The following is a 27,327-nucleotide window of genomic DNA, read 5'->3' on the forward strand; positions in this document are numbered from 1 at the left end:
TTTATTTTTAAGCTTTATTTTATCACCCTTATCAAACAAACACACATCAGAAAGCGTATCAACAGTGCATCTTATGGTAAGTCAGTTTACAACAAAACTGAACAAGGCAATTGTGTTTACAGATAACGTTTGCAGCAAAAAACTGTATGCAGTACAATTAATTGAAACGCAGTGTCCATACTTTTTAGGTATATAGGAAAGTGGAAAATAAAAGTTCTTTGCTACTCAGCAAGAAAAAACAGGTTTAAAAGACTTGAAATCAGAAATATAGGGATTTGAGAAAAGAACTTCTTGGTACTGATACACATCTACATTTATAGTCCCACTTAAGTTATTAAAAAAAAAATCACAAAATAGTAAGACATCATCAAGAACAGAGAACCATAGTGCCAAGAAATGCCAAGACCAATATGCTATTGAAACAACTGGTAGAAATGTTACAGACAACTTTGCACTATGTACTGTAATATTCTTGTAGTTCTGAGGTGAAGGTAAACCAACAGGAGAGAATACTCCTTATAACTGGCTTTGGTTTAAGTGATCGTTCACATTTTTTCTAACCATACCTTCTAATCAAAAACATAGCAATTACATGTTATTGAGGGAAAATAGTAGTAGGTTTTAATATTCACAACCAGCCACTCCAGTGCTGATATGGGAAGCCATAAACTGTTAAAAATCTATTAATCATAACTGGATTTCAAAGAGTGACCAAAAGATAACAAAGATGGAGCCCTTTGGGGGAAAAAAAAATCCCTTCTACCCCAGATTTGCCACTGTTAAGAGGATATAAAGGAATGTTAAATTACTGAAGATTTTTTTTTTCAAAAAAATTAAGAATGAAGGAGTTAAATCCTACTGGAAATAGATATGACAGCTTTACACTCTGCAAAGTAAATATTCTACAGAGATGCAGCTTAACTTTTTTTTTATTATAATAAACACTATTTACTTCATAAGGTGCTATAACACTGCAGCTAGTGCATACTAATGCCACTCACTGTACCCACTGTACAAAGGTAAATAAGGAGATGGCTAATCCCGTTTCTTTCTGATTCTTGATTTGCATAAGTGTTGATGTATACCAAATACACAAAAGATGGAGTTTAACTTAAATATGTATTTTAAAATATCAGACCAAACTGAATATGGATATTTAGTCTGATCTCATACACTCTTAAAATAATTTTCTGGGGAAACAATGATGAGGAATGTGTAGAAACGGCAACATTTCTATGTTACAGGTACCAAACCTGGATTTTTAAAAATAAATATCATTTTTAGGTCATAAACTATATGAACAATTAATAACACCAATAAGGAAGCTATTTTCCTCCCCTCATCTCTCTATTTTTATCACTTACCTTTCTCTTCTTAACTCTTACATTTGGCAGACTTCTGACAACTCATGCTAATAAAATAACACAGCTATAGATAATTCAAATAACTGAAAAGACTTCTAAGACCACAAATGCATGATTTTGGATGTGTGATTTAGAACACCTCACTACATTTGCTTTTACACACTCACTGTCCTGACATCATGAATACTATTAAGGAGAGAGCTTAGAAGGGGAAGGCAATTCCACCCTGGGATAGAAGTGACTATGAATAATTCTCTTGCTGACAATCAAGAGTTTATGATAACAAATAGCTCTGATGTTTACATACGGGTTTCCCAAAAAGGAACAAAAATTTTGACAATTCCAGTTTTGGGTTTTTTTTTCTTCAGAATGTGACTTATTTTCATTATACAAAGTAGTATAGCAAAAGAAGCTCTTTTCTGCACAACACAACAAGGATCAACGGTCATATAAGGCAAAATAAGACACAAAGCTTCTCTTTGCTTTTAAATTAAAATACCACAAAGCTAGGTCATAAAACATACATGACTTTCAAAAAGAAAATCAATTTTCTTTAGGATATTTTGACAGCTACTCAGGGATATAACACTCAGGCAATCATTTGATAAATTTCCCATGAATTCCAGCATTTATGGTGTCACAAACATAACTGCCATGATTATGACAACTCTCTGAAAAGCACAAATAAAGCAAATAAAACATTAATCGTTCTAAACAGTATAAGGGACAACAAAAGTGCTGAGTTGTAGGAAAATGAATAAAAACTTCATATCAGGAGAACAAAGATTGTGTAAACTATACATCTGATATCCTGAAGATCACCTTCGTGACCACCTATAAAATAAACAATTTCCTAAATGCTCTCTGGTTTATAGATATTTCTTTTACAGCCCATTTCTCCTATAAAATTGCAGGAAAAACAGTTAAAATTGTTTACCTTCTTAAATACCCATAAGTACTTGTCAGTTGCATGTCACTGTGTAAATCTATTGGTCATTCACTGTGTGAATTTAAAAAGCAGTGAAAGACACTGGAGAAGGGGAGGTGGCTAAGATAACAAACATGATACACCCTGTGGTGTCAGGTAGAGAAGCAGTTAACCTAACACAAAACAAAATCTTTAAAATTTGGGGTACTTCAAAAACTAAAACATCCATGTTCCTCTATAACTAAGAAAATATAACTTACCCAAATATACCATAAGAGGCTCAGATGAATTCCATATCATAGAGATTCAACAGTCTTATATTCATTGAGAAAGCCAGAAAATAATACTAACCTGAAAAGGCTAACATCTCAAAGTAAAGGTGATTTATTGAGCACCTTAAGAAGAAATGGAAATTCTTTTGAGCTAATTGTGACCAAAGGCTGGTCTGTATTGTGACCACACTTGACAAGAAATAAATAAATTTTATCAGAGCTAGAGTAATAAGATTTGAAGAAGGAACCTAATATTAAAAATGTAACTAGATCCAAGGAAGAATTTGATTCTGCCAGATAACTCTGGCTTTCCATTATATGTAATATTGGGGGAAAAAAAATCAAATATGAATAGTTTTACACATATAAAAAAAGGCAAACCCAGGCAATTTTGGAGTTTTATATTAAGTGACTCAATCCAAAAGTTATTCCAAGGAAAAGGCAAAGGAGCAATAATTATCATCATTTGGGAAGCTTTCACCCAAATGAGTTTTAATATTTTCCAGGAAACACAAGGCACTTGCTTAAATCTTTGACTGTCTACACATCCACCAGACTAAAAGTCATGATGCAATCCCATCTCTACACTTACCTGAATAAAGCCACCTAGCACGTACCTTTGCATAAAAGTCCAGGTAAAACACGTGGTTACTGAGTGTCTCCCTCACTCCCTCACCCAGTAACTATGTTATTATACTTATCATCAGTTACTATGGTGCTGATTTTCATTAAACTATAAAAAATAAAATGTCATGCTGCCAAGTATAATAGTAGAAATTAGGTAAGATAGGCCTAATTTTATAAGGTCAGAATATAAGCCTAAAAAGATAATGATGCCAAAATGCCAGTTACCTGCATTTGAGAAATAACTCAAGTGAGCCATAAAACAGCATCTGAGTATTGTAACTCTGACTATAATTTATTCCATAAAGGTAACTGATTCCCTTACCAGGGTGAAAGCCCAGTGTACTAAGACAGAAACAAACCTTATGCTCATAGTTTCTTCAACTTCCTTTACATGGCAGCACTCTTTCTGGCAGCATTCCTTATAATAAATTTGTTCAAAGGTTAAAATATAAGTACAAGCAATATGAATCTAGAAGGCAAGTTAAATAAGAATTGAGAGATTTTTTAAAAAGGTTAATTTAACATAGCTCAGCCCTCTTTATTTAGCAGCTGGAATACCAAAAAGAAGGCAATACTTGTCTCAATGAAAACAGGGAGAAGGATGAGTAAAACTATATTATGGTTTTGTTCTAAAAGAAGCCTAGTATTGGCTCAAGGAATAGCAGAGAGGGAATTTTTCTCTGAAGAGTTTCTATACTGATGGCCACAAAACAAGGAAGACATTCAGTAATAATAAATGCAATCTCTTATTGTAAGAGGCTCATTTTGTTACTCCTTTAAAATGCAGCAAATAGTTTCTTTTAGCAGTGCTATCTTTCACTGAGGTGTCCAACTCTACTTATTCTTCTCTAAATACAGCATTAAAGTTTTGAAAGTAGCCAACTAGCGACCTCCTCCAAATATGTTTCCAAAGAACCAAAGATTTCCTATAGAATTATCAATTTACATGCCTTTTCTGGGACAAAAATGTACCATGAAAATACCATGGAATAAGGAAGAAACTGGAAGGCAAGAGGGAAGGAAGCACAGACATTAATTTAGGGAAAGAAAAACTACCTGAGATAAAATTTTCCCAAAATGGTAGGGGTTAAGTGACATGAACCCTCACATGTTTACCCTACCTCTCAAAAAGAAAATTTCTGTCTTTAAAACTTCAAGGAATCAAAACCTCTGTGTATATATTTCATCCTAAAGGATCATGAAAATTGCATCATTCAATATTTGGTTCAGGTTTAAAAAAGATAACAAGATTAAACTTCTTATAATATCAGAAGAGGGAGGGAGAATCTGCAAATGTCATCTTTGGTAGTAATGGGCTAAGAGCTATAAAATAACAATTTAAATCAAAGGAGGCACCTCCATTCAATTTTGTGGCTTAAATATAAAATATTTAATTCGATGCATGGTTACTTAGGCTTATCAATTATTCCCTCAGCTCCCTTAAAATCTAGTTAGCATCTTCTGTAATAAAATTCTACAGTGTTAAACACTACATATATGCATGAATACATCAGCAATAAGAAGACGATCAAAGAATGCTGTGAAATTCAGCATCAAGATGTTAGCAGCATACTGCAACATTAAGCTTAGAAGCCTACCTGCAGTTTATTTGTAAGGTTTTCCTTTTTGGTGGTAGTTGGGGGAGGGAGAATGAGAAAGGTATATGTGCTAACCTAGAATACTTGCCCTTAAAATGAATTCATTTGCATTCTGTGTTCATCAGTATGTATGGAAAGACCTGGTGTTTTTAATCACCATGGAAGCTGCTACCATCCAAACGTTTATGTTTTAGGAAAGCTTTGGTCTCCACAATACTCTCTTGAATTTTTATTTGAAACCAAACCAGCTAATCAACCTCTGAAAAGGCCAAAATGAAAAATAATAGCTCTTCCTTCTAAGGGCACATATTAGAAGCTTACTCTACAGTTCTCCCTTGGGCGCCACGCCACAGATCTTTTGGCAATTCATTATACCAAATTTGGCTTCATAACAAATATTAAGGAGAGTCCTGAATAATTAGGTGACTGTGAATAACTAAAATATCAAATGGTAATTGTCTGAATAGGGTAAAATAATTCATCCTCTAAGACGTAAATTCTTAATTGGGCTCTCAATAACCTGCATGGCACACACAAGGAAAGACTATATGAGGAGGCTTCCAGCAGGGAAAGATATAAAAGCTTTTTCCTTAGGAAAATAAATAAATAAATAAATTTTTCATTTAGTTAAGAAAACAAAAAATTCATAACCTGTATACCTTTCTTTTTTTGTATAATCAGTGCTTTATAAAGGTTTCCTAAGATTTAAACCTTTGAAGACAATCTACTGTAAAGTGGGAGGAATCCATAATTATAATTCCTGAAACCATGTAGTCAACCTGTGCCCGTGAACTCACGAATACTAGTTTCCTCTACTGGGGGACACGTTAGATTGCTATGAATCTTTTTAAGAATTCTTCGTAAGTTTTTCTTCTTTTCTATTTCTACCTTATTATAGCTACACCTTTCTTAACTTCCTTGTAATCAGAAGTCAGATCACCTGACCACCTAGGATGCTTTCCTCTAACGTCTCTTCAGCTAAGGATAGAGGTAAAGAATGGGGGAAGAGGAAAAGAAGGAGTGGGAGGGAGATGAGAGAGAGAAAGAAAGAAACAAATAATCCTTGACTATGCACCCTTTGCCTATTTTTTTTCCTTTTCCCTTCGCTGAACAACTAATTCTTTCTTTCTGACCCAAGTCAATTTTTCATCATAGTAGACAGAACTCTATCTTGAGAAATTTTACAGTGATCCTAGAAGATTCAGTACAAAACAGATGAGCTAATGCAGGGTCTAAAGCAGACTGAAAAAAGGGGCAATTTATGTGTACCAAAACTTTTACAAGAGTTTTCTCACTTTAAGAGAGTTTCAATGTAACCCAGTTTAGACTTGTGTGTTCTGGGCCTCTCAGGAATGAACTATTTTCTCATTTCACTCTATCAGACAGACCGACTCCCAAAAAACTTGTATCCTAAATCTTACAGATATTAAACAGGTAAGGAAGAGATGGGCATAGACTGTATTAATTCACAAGATTCACACTATAAAGAAAGCTACTCAAATTTTCTCTAATCTTTCACACCTGCACACTCACTCGAGCATACATACCGGACATAAAAATTGTGCAAGATCAAGCATTAGCTTCCTATTTTAAAAGCCTTAATTAAAAAAAAAATGTAGATAGGCTCACTGCAGTTTCTTTAAAGGAATATTCAGTACTACAGTACTCCTTTAAAAAAATTCGTAACTCAGTGTTAAGAACACAGTAGGGAATTGCTGCTTAACAATTACTTAACATTACTGAGAGCATCCAGTGCCAACTACAGATATCAATAAGGAAGACCCCTCTGACAACATAAGGGAATAATCTGTAAGTGATGTCACCAACTCTAACAAATTTGTTCATAATATTCACTACAACATGATATTATTCATCCTTGCTTCATGATCACATGAAAGAGTTAATATCTTTTTAGGTTACGTACTGGAGAGCAGCACTTGCCCTACTGCACAAAAATAGGTTGCCCACATGGATGCTCTAAAACCCCTCAATGTATAGCTGAGAGGTCTTGTCCTACTCAGTGCCAAATGTCTGCAATGCAGTCACTGCTTGAGCAATGGCTGCACGTCGGTAGGATGGAATAAATATACAAAGTATTCCCTTAAAATGATAAGGGGGTACTTCTGCATTCAGATGTAGAATACAATAACCCAGGAAACAGAAGAGGAGAAACAGGAAATAGTCCTTAGGTTACTGATTAAAGCAAAGTTTGATACAGATATCCCCTCTTGTAGGCACTCAGTGGGTAAAATGTAGCCACAACAAACTTCCCATCAAACATCCTTCCAGTCAGTAATTTCTGAGCAGCTTTGGAATCACCAGCATTTGCATACTCAACAAAGACCTGTAAGAGGACAGAGAAAACAAAGTAACTTCATTTTTATCAACATTGTTTTAGAACAGTGCTTCTCCAACTTTAATGTGTGTGTGTATATATATGTGTGTGTGTCTGTGTATATATATACACACACACACATATATATATATACATACATATATATATATACACACACATATATATACATACACATATATATATATATATATGAATCACTTGGGGACCTTGTTACAATGCAGATTCTACTTCAGTAGATCTAAGGTGGGGCCTGAGTCTCTGCATTTCTAAACAGACTTCCAGGTGATGCCAATGCTGCTGGTCCAGGGACCACATTTTTGAACAGCAAAGTTTAGAATACTTCCTTAGAACTCATTTCAATTCTGAAAAATTCCATCAAAACATACATCCTTTTGTCAGTTTCATAAAAGAGTGCTGAATAGTGCTAGACATTTGCTGAAGACAGGGCTGAACAGCCCAGAGAACAATGACATTTTGACAGTGTCTCAAAGAAGATTTGCAGAAGCCACAACTATAGCAAGGAAGAGGTTTAAAACTAGGTAATTTCCTTTCCCATAGGTAAACGAAATAGCATAATAATTTATTAGTTCTTTCTGATGATCTAAAGCAAAAGTTACAGGGAGGCGACATGACTTGAAATGACTTGTCCTCAGTTACCCGTAAATACGTGAGCCAGGAAAAGAACTGCCTTCCCTCTTCAGTTGTATGCCTCATTTGTTACATCGATATTCTCAGGGCTTCACCGGTGGCGCAGTGGTTGAGAGTTCGCCTGCCAATGCAGGGGACGCGGGTTTGTGCCCCGGTCCAGGAAGATCCCACATGCCGCAGAGCGGCTGGGCCCATGAGCCATGGCCGCTGAGCCTGCGCGTTGTGCTCCACAACGGGAGAGGTCACAACGGTGAGAGGCCCGCGTACGGCAAAAAAAAAAATATATATATATATGAATATATATATATATATATATATTCTTCAAACTGAGGTGCGAGCATCCTAGGACACTCAGAGACTTTCAAAGTGGAAGCAAGAATAGACAGTTTTAAGGACATCAACTTCCAAATTCTTAACTTTCATTTGTACCTTTTCCTAAAACTGGATCTACCTAGAAGTTCAGGCAGGTTATTCCTTTTCATTTCCCCTTTCATAGGAGCCCTTTTCCCAGCTGACGAAGCAAAGTTATTACCAAATGGCATAAAAACCTTCAGGGCATAAAAAGAAGCAATTTCAAATACAGTACTTTTTTTAATGGACTGTTTCTTCATTGATAAACAAAGCTCCATGCCCTGCCTATGACTGGTCACTCCCTGTCTCATGCAAATATTTCTGTTAAGGATGATGTGTGACATTAGACCTAGGATATTTTGGCCTGTGATGGGATTTTCTGAATTCATATTTATTGTAAAATGGACAGGTAGAACTGATTTTGTCTCTTCCATTCTATGACATTTTAAGCTATGCATTACTCTTGAACACAAAGTAGAGACCATCCAGCGCTAAAAATTGATGCTCATCTTTTCACCTTAGATATACTTAATATTTTATATCTCCTTTTCTTACCAAAAAAAATGTGCTTAGCTGTAGTTTCTAGCAATACATACTTTTTCACTAAATACAAAAGGAAGATTACATGATGTCCAGTGAGAAAAATGAAGCTCTTTCTGACTTTTTAAAATTGATTCATAATTACTCCAAAATCCATACACCAAAGTTCAATAAATGAGTAGACATGCAATTACAGAAGGAATACCAAGCTTTCTATCAGATTCCTTGCTTCATAGATAACCTATAATTTTACACATTATATAATTCTGAACTAAATAAAGAGGAAACATATTTTATAACTTACTATGTAATTAAATAATTATATTAGAGTTCTATCATTTTAATCTTGACCACTTTTATAATTGTAAGATGCATCCCATAGTCTACTTTCCAGTATTTTTTTAATATTCCTTAAAAAAAATAACATGTTAATTTGAACTGAAATAGTCAAACTGGCTTTACCAACTAGGCAACAGACATTTTCAATAACCCAAGGAAGTTAAATCTGTGATTCTAAGAGTTTATCAAAAGTTGCTTCCACTCTCCAGTGAATATCAGTAGAAGCTTCTTATTTCTTTTGGTGATAAAGCAAATGTTTTCTTGCTCATAAAGACTTATTTTTTTCATATCATCTTAAAGATGGATACTTCTCCCCTGAAAATACTCCCACTGTTTCTCTATGCTGTGTTTCCCATTCTATTTTGACCACTCAGATTAATATCGAGTCAGATCACATTAGTCCTCAATTCAAAATCTTCCAATACCTTCCCTTCTCATTCAGAGTAAAAGCCAATGTTATCTCAAAGGCCTACAAGGCTCACTCTACTTGATTTGTCCCTTACACTCCCATACTTCCTTGATCTAATCTCCCACTACTCCCCATTTTTCTCACTCTGCATAGCCACACTGACCTCCTCAAACCTACCAGGCATACTCAGGGCCTTGGAACTTGCTGTTCTCTTTGCTGAAATTCTCTTCCTTACCTCCTTCAAATTTTGACTCAAGTGTAATCCACTAGTGCTTCCTCACCTGCCTATTTAAAACTGCAATCCACCCCTCCACAGCACTCTTTAAATCTCTTCTCCAATCTCTTTTTCCCCATAGCACTTTTCACTATATATTCTTTTATGTTTTGATCACTGTTGTATCCCAGTGCCTAGAAAATAACAGATGCTCGATAAATACTGGTTGAATAAATAAGCAGCAATGATGTATTCAGTATGTTCCTGACACTGAATGAGGTAAGTGCCGTTATTACTAGACTGGCAATAACTTTTCACTAAGACTAGAGTGAGATTTCTTTTGTTTTTTTTTTTTTCAGTTGCCAAGAATTTTCATAATATTGAACCATGAAAAACAAAATCTACAACCAGAAGTGATTTCACCCACCAGGGGACATTTGGCACTGTCTAGAGACATTTTTGATGTCACAACTGAGGAGGAGGGTGGAGGGAGGGCATCTAGTGAGTAGAGGCCAGGAATGCTGCTAAACATCCTATAATGTACATGACAGCTCCCCCAACAAAGAATTATCCAGCTCAATGTTAGTGGTGTTGAGGTTGAGAAACACTTAGAGTAAAAAATATTCTGTTTTCTGAAAAATAAAAAAAAACTACAGATAAAAGAAAGATTTAATTTAGGATACAGAGTTTTCTTTAGAAACTGTGATCATAGTTTTAGCCTATACATTTTATAGATGAAAAAACTATGGTTCATCACAAAACTAGTCAAGTTGAAACTGGAACTCAGCTTTCAGGATTCTCAGTCCAGTGTATTTTCGTTGTTTAAATTATCACTGATAATTCTATTACAATCAGAATCTAACCTAAATGGTTTCCTAACTATACTTAATTAGAACAAAATTGGGCCAAATATTTCTGTAGCTGACCCTGACCTAAATTAGCGTATGATTCAGCTGGCCTGTATATAATGGCTTAAAAGTAGGTTAATATTTTAAAAAAACAAATTTTAACAGATAAAAAAGTACATGCATATTATAGAACTTTTGGAAAAAGTGAAAAGTACAAGAAAATAAAAACAGCCATAATGCAAAATTCATAATCCCTAGCAACATTCTGTGTACATCTTTCTACAAAATTAAAACATTTTGTACAGAATTTTAATAACCTCTGAATCATTCTGGAATTATGAAAATATTCACTTACTTGTCCTCTGCCAGGATTTTCTTTTGGAACAAGCAGAGATACCACTGGACCATATTTTTGACACTCCTCTTTTACATCTTCTACAACATCTGGTTATTAATAAACACAACAGTAATCAGATGTAATTAATGAGCATTCATTATTTTCATATTTTAAATTAAAGAATTCAGGAATCCATATCTAAGTAATGAGGTCATTTTATATAACTTTTAAAATTAAGCTTAAGTTAAGAACAATAGAAATTCAATGCATTTAATAATTCTTTTTATATTTTAATTCTTTTTGAATAGTTAATACATTCAAGTGACTCGAAATCCAAAAAAATAGTCTCCTTCCCACTTTCCAAAATGTCATTCTGTTCCTCTCCCTGAAGACAATAAACATTATCAGTTTCTTCTGTATCCTTCCATAAATCTTATAAGCTTATACAAGCAAACATGATCATATATGCTTTAAGTAAAAAGTTCCAATCTTGCTTTTTTAAAATTAACATTACATTTTTAGATCTTTCAATATCATTACATGAAATTTTCTCATTTGTTTTTATGGCTGTGTAGTATTTCACTCTATACATGGTTGATAAACTCTCTAATGTGTCCTACTGCTGAATAATTAAACTATTCCCAAGCTTTTTGCCATTATAAACAATATTGCAATAGATAAACTTGTACATATCTCATTTCACTTGTGTATTTCTAAATTAACTTTCTAGAAATGGAATTGCTAGGTCAAAATTGATATGAATTTGTAATTGTTAGAGTTACCAATTTGCCTTTCATAAAGGTTCACCAACTTAAACTCTCTCCAGGGATGTATGAGAATATGTTTTCCTGTACCTCACTCACAGGAGGGTTTTCATATATTTTCTTCACTGTCAATGTAATAGGTAACAAAGATATCATAGTATGGTATTAACATTTCAATAAATGAGAATGAAATATGTGTGTGAGATATATTGTACATCCTTTCATATAAATTGTCTATTTGTATCCTCTACCCATTATCTACTGGCTTGATTTATAGGGGTTCTTTCTGTGATAGGAGCTGTAAATATTTTGTCTTTGGTGGTTTATGCAAGGTAAAATTTGTTGAATTAAAATTTTACCTCTTCGGAGTTTTGTGCCAGACTAGTAAAAGGCCTTCCCCACTCCAAGAATATAAATATTTTTAATCTCCCATGATTTTTTAGTTCAACTTTTTTTCCTTTATTCTCTCCTTCCTGCCTGCCCTTCTTCCATCCTTCCTTCCTTTTCTCCTTTCTTTTTCTTTTTTCCCTGTTTTACTCCCTCCCTTCTTTGTTTTGCTTTAAACTCTAACCTGTACATGATTTGCAATTTATTTTGGTCTAAAGTGGAAGGTCTGAATCTAACTTCTTCCCCACCACCATCAAGATTACAAGACAGCTGTCCTAACACTTATGATTTCTAGCAAGGCAAACTTACCTAAAACTAGTGTTATTTGAAGATGACCTTGCTAATTAGAACTAACAAGGCATTTAATGGTACTATATCGTCTGTTGCACTTTAGTTCACATAAGACTCTTAAACAGTAAGATTTAAGAGCAACATTTAAACATTTCAATGCTCAATGTATTTAGAAGTAGAAAAAAGGTGTTGCATAGCAATATACACAGAAAAGAGTAAGTACAGTCTACCCTAACGTTTATTCAAGGAAGTCCAAGCTTGACTTTTACAGCAATAAAAATTATTAGGAGGAGACAGAATTAAGTACAGTAGGTAGACAGACTTAAAAGACTTAAGTAGTGGGGCTTCCCTGGTGGCGCAGTGGTAGAGAGTTCGCCTGCCGATTCAGGGGACACGGGTTCGTGCCCCAGTCCAGGAGGATCCCACATGCCACGGAGCGGCTGGGCCCGTGAGCCATGGCCGCTGAGCCTGCGCGTTCGGAGCCTGTGCTCCGCAACGGGAGAGGCCACAACAGTGAGAGGCCCGCATACCGCAAAAAAAAAAAAGGACTTAAGTAGTAATTTGAATTAGATGTCGAGATTATTTAGAACTACTTTACCATAAGGACCTGATTAAAACAATGCTGAGGGCAAGACTATTCTTTCAGATAAAAAGGCATCCTAAAAAGTAGAGACTGGAGATTCCTACAACTGTCACAGATTCAAAGAAATTATGTTTGTTTCATTTGTCAGATAACTATATAGAGCTGATTTACCCTTACAAGAGACAGTATGGTAAAATTAGCTTTATCTGTAATGGTTTAATTTTCCACAAAGAAAATGTTTAATACTAAGCAATTAATATTTTTATGTTTGGTCCTGCTTTTTTTTTTTTTTTTTTTGCGGTACACGGGCCTCTCACTGTTGTGGCCTCTCTCGTTGCGGAGCACAGGCTCCGGACGCGGAGGCTCAGTAGTTGTGGCTCACGGGCCTAGCCGCTCCGCGGCATGTGGGATCTTCCCGGACCGGGGCATGAACCCATGTCCCCTGCATCGGCAGGCGGACTCTCAGCCACTGCGCCACCAGGGAAGCCCCTGGTCCTGATTTTTAGTCCATTCATCACTCTGCTTCCAGAATGCTCTTATTAAACACAAGTTTGACTATATCACTCTCCTAGTTTAAATGTTAATGGCTCTTTATTACATTTAACAAAGAACAAATATTTATTGAGTACTTATCAGAAGCCAGGGACTATTCTACCCCTGATGCAAAGTTCTCTTGTGTAGTTTATATTCCAATATTACTATCTGTGGGATTAAAGTCCAAATTCTTAAACACAGCAAACAAGTCCATTAGATATCTGTATTCTGGCTACCTCTTTAGCTTTAACTGACTGTTCCCCAATAAATATCCTAAGATACAGCCATACCAAACAATTTGCTGTTCTCTGAACATGACACACTTTCTCTCATCTCTATGTCTTTCAGCTACGTTTAGCTCAACCTCAACTTTTAGTCAAGCAATTCTAATTACTAACAGAGCTCAGATATTACCTCTGTAGAGATGCCCATTCATGCATCACTCAGATTGTGTTAAATACCCCTCCTCTCCGCCTCAGTACATTACCCTACCTTCAGATTTATCAAAACTATAATTGTTTATATAACTGTCTCCCCTAACACACTAAAGTCAGGAAATAATTCCACAGTGGCAAGTATATACTCAGTAAATATGTCTTGAGTGAATGAATTATTAAAAGCAAAACAAGAGAGCTAAAAGGAGAAGTGAAAGATTAGGGCAGGACTAGAATAGACAGGGAGAAAGAAGTTGCTGGGAAAGATAGCCTTCTTTATTAATTTTGTAAAGACCTATGAGATGTAAGAGTTGAAACGACCTTAGGAACTGTTTTAGTGTACTCAAACCGCTATAACAAAATGCCACAGACTGAGTGGCTTAAACAACAGACATTTATTTCTCATAGTTCTGAAGCCTGGAATTCCAACATCAAAGTACAGGCAGATTTGTTGCCTGGTGTAGACAGCTGCCTTCTTGCTGTATACTCACATGGCAGAGACAGAAAAGAAAAAAAGAGAGGAAGGAGAGAGACACCTCTCCTGTCTCTTCTTTTTTAAAGGGCATTAATTCCATCATGAGGACCCCACGTTTAAGACCTAATCTAACCCTATTACCTCCTAAAGTCTCCAACTCTAAATACTATCACATTGGGGATTAGGGCTTTGTCATATGAATTTGGTGGGGGACATATTCAATCTATAGCAGGAATCAAAAGTGAGAGTACTTTAGAGATCATATAGTTCAATACCCTCACTATATAAATTTGTAAAATATGAGAATCTTACGAATTGGTATGACTATTCCACACAGTTAGGAAAGACACATTAAAATATAATTTAGGAAACGCTGACCTTCATATTCTTCTTCATTCTCAAGATAATCATCATCCAGCACATTCAGCAGTCTTAGCACTGGAGTAGGAAGCATCACCAAATCTTCAATATGAGGGGCTGTTGAATTCATTACAACATGGTTAAATGTAAACTCTCCCAAATAAATTGACGACTACCAGGCAAAGGAGCTTGGGAATACAAATTAGTTCTGATGTCTCATTTGATTGTAAAATAACCAAGAAAAAAATAAAGATGTATACAACTTACCAAAAGGAATGCTAAAGAATGGGCTGCACAATGCCATTTCAGCAGGAATTCTTCTGCTTGGATCATCATGAAGCATGCTAAAACACAAAAACAGGTATCTTTACAATTTTGTCAAATCTTTTGAAAATGCAACCATTAAAGAAAATAAAAACGTCTAAATGTTCACCACAGCATTAATCATATTAGCATGACTTACTGAATCATTCATCTACAAAAAAAAATGCTATTTACGAGTAAATAGTTCAATAAATTATTATATATACCTAAGACATAATATATTTTAATTTAAAATCTTTTTGATTAATAAATACAACATGGGAAAGTGATCCACACTCTGTAACACTAAGTGAAAAACAGCTAGACATAGATTTAGGGTAATCCAATTAAAAAAAAACAAAAAGAGGTGCGATGACTTTTGAGCCTTGTCAAATCCCCCTAATAATAAAGCAACTTGATAGCAAAATCAAAAATCTGTGGACAACATCTCTAACAAAAGTAGGTAACCCCACTAGACTCCAAAATACAAGAGGCTAGGGAGAAACCATCAATAGCAGTAGGACTTGCACCACATTGGCATGTATGTAGAAGGAAGCAGACAAAAATAACAGTTAATGTGATGAACCAGAGAAAAAAATAATCCCAAAGAACCAACAGGTATTCACTGGAAAGCACAGTTAGCCAATTTGAGAAAAGCAGCTGAAACTACCAGGGGTTATACATTCTAATTCCAAGTGAATGCAAGGGGTCCTCTGTAAGACCTGAGGGGGCTGAAGTAATCTAGACACTAGAACCTCTCAAAACCAACCAGCTGAAGCTCCCTTCCAGGGCAGAGTCCTGCAAAGAAAAGAAAACTTGGGAAGAGAATCCACATTGATGGGGTAAATAAATTGAGAGAGAAAGAGACAAAGACACCAGGAAAAAAGCAGGGAAGGGGAAGAGCCATGAGATCTCAGGAGAAGAAAAAAAACACTTTTTCAAAAAAAATTACACAAAACAACAGAGGAAGGAGCCCTGTGTAGTTAGAAAAGCTACACCTTCTTCTCTAAGTTTAGGAAAATGTATTTCATATAAAAATGAACCACATAAAAAGTATTATAACAAAGTTACTACGCAAGAAAAGAGAACTGCAAAATAACTGCCCTCAGACAACGAATGCATGCAAGAAAGACATGACCACAACACAGGTGAACACTATAACCTACCATTTCAAATGAGCTAAAGGCATTTTTTACAAAGATACAAGATATGAAAGAGTAACATAAATCAAATTAGAAAATTTCAAACATCAGATAACAGAACTCAGGAGAAACAAAAGGAAAAAATAATTTCATAAAATAAGCTTAAGCTAGAAGAGACATAAGGATGAATAAACACAAGAGATAATGTCTTAAAGACAAACAAGGCAGAAAGGAGAAAAAATTTTTAAGTAAAAAAAGATTCAAGAAAAAGTGATAATACTGAATAGAGTCAAAGAAAATCTAATATATATAATGGGAGTGCCTGAAGGAAAAAAACAAAGCGAGGGAACAAATACTAAGAACTAACTTAAGAATACTTTCATAAAACAAACAAAAAGATCTGAAACTACATATTTCCTGAGAATACAGACCCTAGAAAAATCAAAATCTATTATTCTGGTAAAATCACTAGACTTTTAAGAAAACGATGACATCCTCAGGGCATCTAGGCCAAAAGACCAAGTGACTTTTTTTTTTTTTTTTTGCAGTACACAGGCCTCTCACTGTTGTGGCCTCTCCCGTTGCGGAGCACAGTCTCCGGACGCGCAGGCTCAGCGGCCATGGCTCACAGGCCCAGCCGCTCCGCGGCATGTGGGATCTTCCCGGACCAGGGCACGAACCCGCGTCCCCTGCATCGGCAGGCGGACTCTCAACCACTGTGCCACCAGGGAAGCCCGGCAGGCAGATTCTTAACCACTGCACCACCAGGGAAGCCCCAAGTGACTTTTAATACAAAGACAGAGTGTCATCAACACGCTGTTTTCAACAGCAACACTATATGCTAGAAGAAAACAGAGTACAGTTGACCATTGAACAACTCCAGGGTTAGGGGCATGCCCCCTCCCCACAGTGTAAAATCCATATAACTTATAGCTGGCCCTCCATATTCACAGTTCCTCTGTATCCATGGTACTGCAGCCGCAGATTCAACCAACTGCAGATCATGTAGTAACATACTATTTACTACTGTAAAACATCCATGTATAAATGGACTCTTGCAGTTCAAACCCATGTTGTTCAAGGGTCAACTGTAATTTAAGACACTCAAGAAAAGTGTCTGCTAAGGATTTTTATACCCAGATAAACAGACTTTCAAGTATAATAAGCACAGTCTAACTATTATTAATATGCAAGGGACTTCCCTGGTGGCACAGAGGCTAAGAATCTGCCTGCCAATGCAGGAGACACGTGTTCGATCCCTGGTCCGGGAAGATCCCACATGCCGCAGAGCAACTAAGCCCATGCGCCACAACTACTGAAGCCCACACGCCTAGAGCCTGTGCTCCGCAACAACTGAAGCCACCGCAATGAGTAGTCCCCGCTCTCCGCAACTAGAGAAAGACCACGTGCAGCAACGAAGACCCAATGTAGCCAAAAATAAATAAATAAAACAAATAAATTAAAAAATAAATAAAACAGTATTTAAAAGAAAAATGTTAGGGCTTCCCTAGTGGCGCAGTGGTTGAGGATCCGCCTGCCAATGCAGGGGACACGGGTTTGCGCCCCAGTCTGGGAGGATCCCACGTGCCGTGGAGTGGCTGGGCCCATGAGCCATGGCTGCTGAGCCTGCACGTCCAGAGCCTGTGCTCCGCAACGGGAGAGGCCACGGTGGTGAGAGGCCCGTGTACCGAAAAAAGAAGAAAACAAAATGTTAAAAGAAAAAAACATGTAAGAACTCAAAGAATATTAATCCTATGATCAAGAGAACAAGCTTCAGTAAACTAAAATGACTAGAGAGACATCAACACAAGGATCAGTGATGAACATTAAATATCTAGTTACACATAGAACTGAGATTAAATGAGAGTGCTTGAAAACAGAGTGCATAGCATGTAATAGCTATATAATTTGACAATGCAGATATAACTTTTTCAAAGGAGGGAAGAATGGGAAAAGCATATGCAAAAACAACTGTTTTCAGTAATCTTACTATACCACTATTATTGAGACTGTTTTAGTGTAATGTGGAATGAAGCAAATGAGTAATTATGAAATATTCTAATCTGGCATTCTCTTTGTCCTTAAGAACCAGAATTCTTGACATAAAAGAAAAGAGAAAGAGATGTAAAACAGAAGAAGTAAAAACACTGTGGTTCTGAATTTAAATTGGAAACATCGGTATGAACTCTGTCCACTTAACAGGCCTTGAAACAATGACCGCTCCAGTAGCAGTGAGTATTCCTAATACCCAGATTGTGGTTTTTAAAATACCATTTCCTACTAAAAGAAACCAGGCTTCTTGGAGAAATGCTACTTCCAGGTCTGGGGCAGGAAATGTGTACTTTGAACTAGGAACATCTTACCACACCAGATAAAAATGAAACTATTACAGATAATAAGGTCTGCCAAAACCAACTTGCAGAGGCTCACATTCCTCAAAGATGGGATAATTTCAGCATCAATTAGGATAAGAACTGCAATGGATTGAAATATACCAAATATATTTAAATTCACTAGTTAATAATGATACTTTGACCTTTCAAAAAGGGGATGGTCTGCTTTGGAAGATGACAGGGAATCAATTCATTATGAAAACAAGTCAAGAGAATCAAGCATTTATTTCGTCTTAACTAAATGAAGAGAAAATGACATAATAAGAACATCACCACTCTACAACCCCTAACAAAGTCATGGATCTAGGCACTAAGTATTAACAGTTCTTAACACATAAAATGGAGATGACCACATTATGTGCTGACATAAAAAAACAGAATACCATCTACAGTCTGGAAAAAAAAAACCTTCTAGATACAAATATACAACTACCAATTTACAGAAAATAGGGAAATATGCTAGACTATACTACAATAACACAATTTGTAAAATTCAGACTGTGGACAACTATACTGAGTCAACAACCCAGGCTGTTCAACAAATAAACAAAGGAACAGGGAGAGTAGGAGATGGAAAGGGACCTTTTAGAGTAAATGAAACTTAAAAGGGATTTGTTTTTTTTTAATAGAAGGGCAACACTAAACCACAGTGTTTAGGAATGCACACTTAGGTAATAAAACTATAACGAAAACAAGGAAGTAATAACCATGAAAGTCAGGGTAGCGGTTACTTTTAGGGAGGAAGAAGGGGCTTGAGATTGGGATAGGGTACGTAGAGGACTTCAGGAGTAGCTGGTAAAGTTCTACTTCTCAACCTGAATGTAGTGGATACAAGAGTATTCCTAAGCATTCACTAAGCTACACATTTGTTTTCAGTATCTATGTTTCAGTCTACAAAAAAAAAAAAAAAAAGGAAGTTCAAATAATTTGCATGCATACACAACAAAATATGAAGAAAAATACTGAAAAGAAATACACCAAAGTGGTAACAGTAGAAAATGAGCTTATAATTTTTATTTTTCTTGTCACAATTTTCTATAGCTTCCAAATCTAGTATTACTTGTAGAAAAAAGGGAAAAAAAAGTATTATTAAAAACAAAATAAAACCAAACCCCTCAAGCTTAAATAACAAGGTCAATTAGACTTTTAAGTCTATCCCAGAATCCATTACATAATTTGACTTCTATCCTAAAATCCGTTATATAATTTTACACTGCCTCTTTTCAATATAAAATGCAACATTTAATATCTAGTATCAATCAGACACTGACAGCTATTTAAAACTACTGTAATTTGTAAGACACACACACACACAAATAAGTGCAAGTAAAACTGGTGAAGCTGACAATGGCACTATGCATCTTTGGGACTGGAGAACTGGCTACAATTTCCAGAGAGTTCATGCAGCAGTGCAGCCTGGGTCTTTGGATAGTGAGTCAGGAATATTTGCTTGTGCTTTTGATCAGTCTGAAAGTCGGTTATTAACAGCTGAAGTTGATAAAACCATTAAAGTGTACAGAGAGGATGACAGAGCTACAGAAGAAACTCATCCAGTCAGCTGGAAGCCAGAAAGTATCAAGAGAAAGAGATTTTAATGTGGCGTTGTCTTCATGGTGGTTCCAGTTTTGTTTTTTGTTTCTTTTTTAGCTTGGTGTTGATGAGAATATCCAGTCATTTGTGCTCTGGCTAGGAATATAAAGCAAAAACTCACATGCTTGAATCATTGCTTTTTCATATTTTACAATGAACTGTCCTCTCCCCATGTTTTTATTTCTAAAATAAACAGTTTGAGATCCTAGGAGGTAAGATGCAGATATCAAGCATATGTGGGTTTGTTGAATATAACTATCCTAAAGATAGAATGATTTATCACTTTTATTAAAACACTTTTTTTTTTTTTTAACTTACAGAACTGCTTACTGTAGTAGGACATGTTTTGAGGGGAGCAGTCTTTTTTTTTAATCCTTTAAAAACTGGTATCTGTGACTGATAATTTGGGATTAAATGATTTGAAGCGTTAAAAAACAAAACAAAACAAAACAAAAAACTGGTGAGATGTGAGTTCCATGGACTGTAATGTCAATTTCCTGATTTCGATATTGTACTAGTTTCATAAGATGTTACCACTAGGGTAAAACACTACATCTGTATACTTTAAGCAAAAAGCTCCATGACTGCCTGACTCATTTCATTATATACACATGTGTAACTTAATTATCTCTGATCAAAAACCGCAGTGTCATTTCCTTAGACACCAAGATTTATAAAACAATCAATCATGCCAGATAAAAACAGACACCTTCACTTACAATAACTGACGCTAATCAGAACACCCTGCAGAGCAACACCTGGCCCAGGAGTCACGTGGACCAGCTTTCTCAAATACGTTTGACAACGACTATCATAAGGGCATGACTAACTTGCCACCAAATCTGAATGGCCATAGGTTTACTCTGAGAAACAGACATTCCTGGGTAGAAGGATGGACTAATGAGCAGTTTTAACGAAGCTTTAAAAGCCAGTCTGGAGAAAATTTAAGAATAGGGTTACACATCCTTTTAATTAAACCATTTGTCAGAAATCATGTTTTGTCAATTCAAAGAAAGTCTATTTTATGTCACTACATTTTTAAAGACAGGAATTATTTTTATTTTAAAAAACAATTTAAAAATTAAATAAAAAACACTGTATCTGTCCCCAGAGTTTTCAATGGTAATTATTTAAAGTATAATATATAATTACTTTACTTGAAACTTATATTTGGTAGTCCAAAGTAAACTTAGTCTTTAGTTAATAAACACCTATTCTCTATCATACATAGAACTGTCAGAGCTACGAAAGGCCCAAGGTACAGTGATCCATCATCTATCTTCCACTGAATAACTGCTAGGAAGAGCCTAATACCTGGTACTCACCAGGAAAAAAGAACACTCCTTTGAAAATAAATTTAGTAAAACAACTTGATTGCTTTCTTATTAGAAGCTAGACTGTACAGAATATCTAAAGAGTTTTGATTCTAAGGACGGAAAAGTTCTACATGATTAAGCAAACCAGAAATAATAATATAAATCCATTCAGAAAAAAAAGCCAGCTTAAAGTACATGTAACATACCTTTTGATAAGGTCTCTTAGGTGATAGGCTGGAATTGCGGCATTCACCACTGCTTTACTGGCAAATATGTGATCAATAATAGCAGAACTGTTTGCCTAAAAAGACGGAGAAAAGTCTTCCTTTGGTTATTCAATTCAGTCTGTATTTACTAAGTACTGGACACATAGCACTGAACGGTTTGGTAAATTAAATGCAACAGAAAACACTCTCTTCTGAGAGCTTACAATCTTAATGAAGGAGATTGGTACATTATTATAAAACTTCTCGAGAAGAGGAACATCTTTTCTCCATTCTCAGTACCTGACACTCTATGAAGACTTACCAGATGAATGAATAAAGAAACAAATACCAAAGCAACCACACAGAAATGTAGTTTAATGCAAAATGAGAAAGTAAATGTGTGCTAGGTGAGTCAGTGTCTTCATGATGAGTCTTCAACTGGTTTTCAGACAGAAATAAAATAAACTATCAAAGAGAAACCAGGACAGTAGTTAAAAATTTCATCTGTCACATTATTCATACCTTAAATCCTTGTGGAACATAACATTTTCTCCCTGAGTACTGTAGAAGTGAGTACATGAGTAAAAAGACCCGATATCATCATCATCACCTAATACCACAGGCCACACTCTATGCTAGGAACTAGGTATCATCTCTTTTTTAACCTCAACACTGTTATCCTCATTTTACAGAAAGTAAACCATAGCTTAGTAAACCTAAATAAATAACTTAGAGGTGAGGGAAGATATAAACCCTAGAGGTTTAACTTCAGAGCCTATGTTCATATTCGGCAATTTTGCCTCTATAGAAAGTGATAAAATACAGAATAATGATGCTTATATCTAGGAGACAAATAATGGGGAATGCTTTAGTACACATCATGCCTCTAAATTTCACCAAAAAAATGCCCAAATGTGATCTAGTTCTGATTGGCGCTAGCTCAAGAAGAAATAGTCCAAAGAGCTCAAAGTTAGTCAAAGCTAAATGTAGAAAATTGATCCGTTTATCTATATTAGCACTAGAGAAAGAACAGACTGTTTGGGGTACTAATGATAAAGAATGATACTGGTTTTACTCACATGGCAGTACTTTTTTTGCCAAAAGTAAACATTAGGTACACCCACTAGGCTATTAAAGTATTTATTCCAAGAACTGCTTCACCAGGTATAGATGACTAGGGGTTTAAAAGAAATAAAACTCTGTATGGTATAATGGCCACACACTATACATTAGATGCTCAAAAAAATACTTGTTTAATATCAAAACCAATAATAATTCCTAAACATTGTACTGTTTATCAAACCTCTAACCTAAAGGATACTGATATCATCACAACATTAAAGCCCCAATATGTTGGAAAACATAATGTAGTTAATTCCTAACTCATGAATATGTGAAAGGTTAATTCCTATGTCAGAGGTTTGGAACTTAGAACCCATGTTCCCAAAGAAACAATGTTATTAGCAGCACCTTCTCAGGATAGTTCACATATAGAATACAAATAAACACGAAGCAGAGTGGAACTGTGGACAGAACACTGAACTTCTGAGTAGGAGGGACAGAATTGGGGGCCCAGGTCTAGAACATCCAGTTGTACTATCTGGAGCTAGTGGCTCTACATATCTGTGCCTCCAAGTTTTCATTTGTAAAAGAATAACCAATATCCATTCTAACAATCCTCATAGAATAGTACTATATTAGTAATATTTTAGAATATAATACTACCTTACTAAACAAATCACTGTTGCTTCTTTGGGGAAATGCATTCATTCAAGCACTTACGACACGCCAGGCCTCAGCTAAAAACAGTGAGCATGCAATGCTCACTAGCACATCTGTAGCTATGGGAGTGAGGAATGGCATTGAAGGTAACATGAATACAGTAAGAGGAATATGGAGGAGATGAAGCAATCAGTGTCTTCAAAGAGAATCACTATAAACTGAGTACACTTACATTGGGATTAAGGGCCCCAAAGCAAAACAGTGGTAGAGTTTACCTTCCATTCCTGAGATCTGACTGTATGTTTCAGTTTCATTCCTGAGAACATTTCCAGTAAAATGATTCCTAGGCTCCACAGATCAACAGCTGAGGTACATTCTGTATCACTCTGCAGGCCAGCCTGGGCCAAGCAATTCTGCAGTTCTGCTTCCGGAGCCCGATACCCGTCTGTCTGAATGTACTTTACATCCTAAAGAAGATGAGTAAATATTGTAACCAATCAAAAACTGCCCACTTTCCATCCAACCAGTGTATTTACCTCTCTGAAAGTGCAATGAGCCACTGCCAAACCGAATGTCAAAATTTTGAGTCCCTGGCTACCACAATGCTTTGGTTCATTAACTGGGTACTTCTCAAAGGCAAGCTGTACACTTTCCATACAACTGCTCATTTCTTTAGATATTCTCTTGCCTGTCAGACACTGCTGATAAATAAGGACACGCTGCAAAGAGCTGATAAACCATGGAGAATGGAGCATTTGCCAGAACTGTCACATGAGTTCTGCCATTAGACAGAGTCCCAACATTGAAGACACTAGTAACAGTAATTCAGCAATTAACCAAATGCTCAAAGAAAAAAAAGCCTTCTATGTAGGTAAAGTACTTTTAATAATTCCACAGCCCTCTTGTACTAGCTCCCCCTACCTGACCCAAACATATACCCCTTTTTAATGATTATGGCAATGAAATTCTTATTTGCTTCATCCCCAGGCACTTCAGTATTTTACATAGAAATATCTCTTAAGTCTCTACTAAATCACCTCTGTTATTTAAAAATATTTTGTTTAGACCATTGAGGGGGTGGGGAGAGAAAGTATGTCTTACCTGATTGCCTTCTTTGAAGCTAAGTCCAAAGTCAATGAGTTTAAAACATTCATTCTCGGCACTCCACAATATATTACGTGGTTTGAGGTCTGCATGGACATAACCCTCATGATGAAGAAAAGCAAGGGCCTCTAGAACATCTCTGGCACAATGCTGTATCATCCACATGGAACAACCCTGGTGACTGGAATATAAAAGCAATTCCGAAACACTGACATCCAGGAGTTCAAGCAACAGACAGCGTGATGGCACATTTGGAGAGAAGTGGATTGTAAAGACTCCATATAAAGTCACTAGAAAAAGAAAAGAATTACAATACTTTAAAAACCAGACTCCAAGTAAGTGACCATTAAAGTAGATACAAATTTGGGGTAGTCTAGATAAGGATAACTTTGATGAGCAAGCAAGCCACTGTAATTTAGTTTTCCCATGAGTAAGATTTTTGGGCAACTGGGTTACTTTATTTTAATAAAATGGGACGACCTTCAACAGCGGATTACTATTCAAAGATATTAAACATGGCACAATAATTCAAATTGTGTTTCCCAAGCACTCAGGGATGGGTGAATAGGCACTTAGGATGCCAAGCAAAAATGATCAAAAGAAAAATCCAAATACTAAGTACTCTTACGGCAAATGTCACAACACGCAAAATCAAAATTGAAGACTGTTTCTTGATCCAAAATAGCACTCTATAATCTAAATATTAAAAGGAGAGATTGAGACTTTCAAGATGACACTTTAACCTAATCTTGTAAAGATTCAACAACTCCTTAGGTCTGCAAAAAATTTCCATCTTAAATACCCAGGTTATATACACCATTTAGCAACCCTTAAAAAATTAAAAAAAATAAAAACTAAAAAAGCAACACTAGTGTTAAGAAATTCTTCTCCAAATGGTAATATTTAAAAGGTCACCTTCAAATTAAATATGGATCATGCTTGCCAGGAAATAAGACATTTCTTTATTAACCAAAGCCGTTACTAATTATAAGCTCTCTGTTGGTATAGTAACAATGAAAACTGTTTTCATACATCAATCATCAGTAACCATCACATATTTTACATTCCGAATATCTGAATCATGAAACATGGTCTTACCTGGGTAAAAGTATAAAGTGCTTATGTATAATTTTCACACTTCCATAAGGACTACTATGTAAAATTTGGGAGTCATTTCTCCCAAATCCATACTAAATATGTATCAAGTAACACCTATACGGGTTATTAGCATTGACGTCACAAGTACTAGAAATATTTCCCATTTTTCACTGGTGTGCAAAGATTAAAACATTTCCGTACAAGACATGACAATCTAGTAAAGATATGCCTCTTTTCACTAGAGAAGATAATTCTCTGTGCTAATAGGTGCGGCATACTCCAACGAGAACTGAATCAGAACAGAATTTATTGAGCATCTACTACGGCCAAAGCAGACCACCAACTCCACCGTATTGCAGAGTGAAAGGGGGACGGGAAAGGGCCCTGGACCGGGTGATAAGGACAGGGCCAGACCCACTTGTCCAGCCTGAAAGACGGAAGACGGAACGCCAGGCTGCAAGAGGGGGTGCATGCCTGGACTGGGACCTGAGCAAGACGAGAAGGGAGACAGCGGCTATTACCGATGTTCCTGTGACCCTGCAACTGCTCCAGCGCCGCCCTCTCTTTGCGGAAACCGTACTCGGCGGCCGAGGCCGCAGCCCCGGTGGTGCCCGGCGGTAAGAACTGCTTCAGAGCGCCGGGGGGCGAGCCGGGTGTGCCGCAGCAGCGCACACGATACACCGAGGCCGAGGAGCCGCTACCCAGGCGGCTCTGTACCTGCCACAGCCGCCCGAAGGCTTCCAGAAACCGCGGCGGCTCCGCGCCCCACGCGCAGCCGGATCCCGCCATCGGTGCGGACTGAGGGCGCTGACACGGAGTTGACGCGACGCCCAGGGCAGGCCGGCAGGGCCCGCGGTCACATCCCCGCCCGCCGGACCAGCGGCTCCGCAGGGAGGGGCCTGCAGCCGCCTCACCGACTGCCGGGATCTCGGGCCGCCATGACACCGGAAACCGTAGTTGCTGTGGGGGTGGGGGGTGGGGGGGGTGGTCCCAGAAGCCGGAAATGGAGGAAGAGCCAATCCTGCAGGCTGAAGGAGGCGGGCCCAGAAGGGGCGGGGTCTAGAGTTGATTAGAGGAATTAAGGTTTGGAGGAAGGGACTGAGGTTGAGAGTTGTGAAACTTTCTTGGGTTCTCACTGTTCCAGGCCCAATGTAAACCGCTTTCACACAACGTCACCTGAATTAAAACTGATCCTTTTTCTTGTTGAGGCACCTCACCTCAGCACTGGGAACCTAGGAAAATAAAACCCCGCCTACATTCTCATAGCCGGGATCCCAGAGGAAATATCCCAGTTACTAAAGGAAAGGGTTTAACACCACTTCCACACCTATGGGCACTAGTGGCTATAATTCTGGACGCTCAGGCTTCTGTCTCCTCTTAGTCTACTTTGCCTGTGGCTGCCTCAACAAAAAGCATCCAGTCCCAGGCAAGTCTTCAAATGACTGTAGCTCTGGCTGAAATCCTGACTGCAAACTCTGGAGAGACCCCTAAGCTAGAACCACCTATCTAAGCCACTTCTGAATTCAATCCTGCAGAAATTATGACAAAAAATGTTTATTGTTGTTTTAAGTTGCTAAGTTGTGGAGTAATTTATAATGTAGCAGTGAAAAAACTAAACTAGAAAGGAATAAATTAATGTCTGCAAAATTTAACATTGTTGAAAAATTGCTTTGTAGACTAGTTGTATACATTTATGCTCTAATTAGCAGTCAGAGTGTGTAACTTACCATACCCATATCATTATAAAGTATTATGATTAAAATTTTTTCTTTTTAATTTTATAAGTAATAAATG

The 27,327-nt window shown here is 36.7% G+C and overlaps 1 protein-coding gene across 1 annotated transcript; it reads right to left on the reverse strand.

The window, feature by feature from the left end:
- On the reverse strand, nucleotides 1-26,458 carry UHMK1 (U2AF homology motif kinase 1). Its single transcript, XM_082648726.1, has 8 exons — nucleotides 26,055-26,458; nucleotides 24,433-24,725; nucleotides 23,607-23,798; nucleotides 21,610-21,704; nucleotides 14,927-15,003; nucleotides 14,678-14,776; nucleotides 10,850-10,938; nucleotides 1-7,133 (listed from the first exon to the last, which is right to left on the reverse strand). Exons 1-8 carry the CDS (start codon nucleotides 26,320-26,322, stop codon nucleotides 6,987-6,989), a joined length of 1,260 nt encoding a protein of 419 aa, XP_082504852.1. The 5' UTR covers nucleotides 26,323-26,458; the 3' UTR covers nucleotides 1-6,986.
- Between the last annotated feature and the right edge of the window lie 869 nt (nucleotides 26,459-27,327).

The sequence above is a fragment of the Grampus griseus genome (genome assembly GCF_964374135.1).
Source record: "Grampus griseus genome assembly, chromosome: 1".
NCBI classification, from domain to species: Eukaryota; Metazoa; Chordata; class Mammalia; order Artiodactyla; family Delphinidae; genus Grampus; species Grampus griseus.

Coding starts and splice junctions, on each gene's coding strand:
- UHMK1 (XM_082648726.1), bottom strand. CDS start 26,322: ATGGCGGGATCCGGCTGCGCGTGGGGCGCGGAGCCGCCGCGGTTTCTG. Junction 23,799..24,432: donor GCTTCAAAGAAGGCAATCAG/GTAAGACATACT, acceptor CATCTTCTTTAG/GATGTAAAGTACATTCAGAC. Junction 7,134..10,849: donor AAAATCCTGGCAGAGGACAA/GTAAGTGAATAT, acceptor GTCCTCTTACAG/GTCTTTGTTGAGTATGCAAA.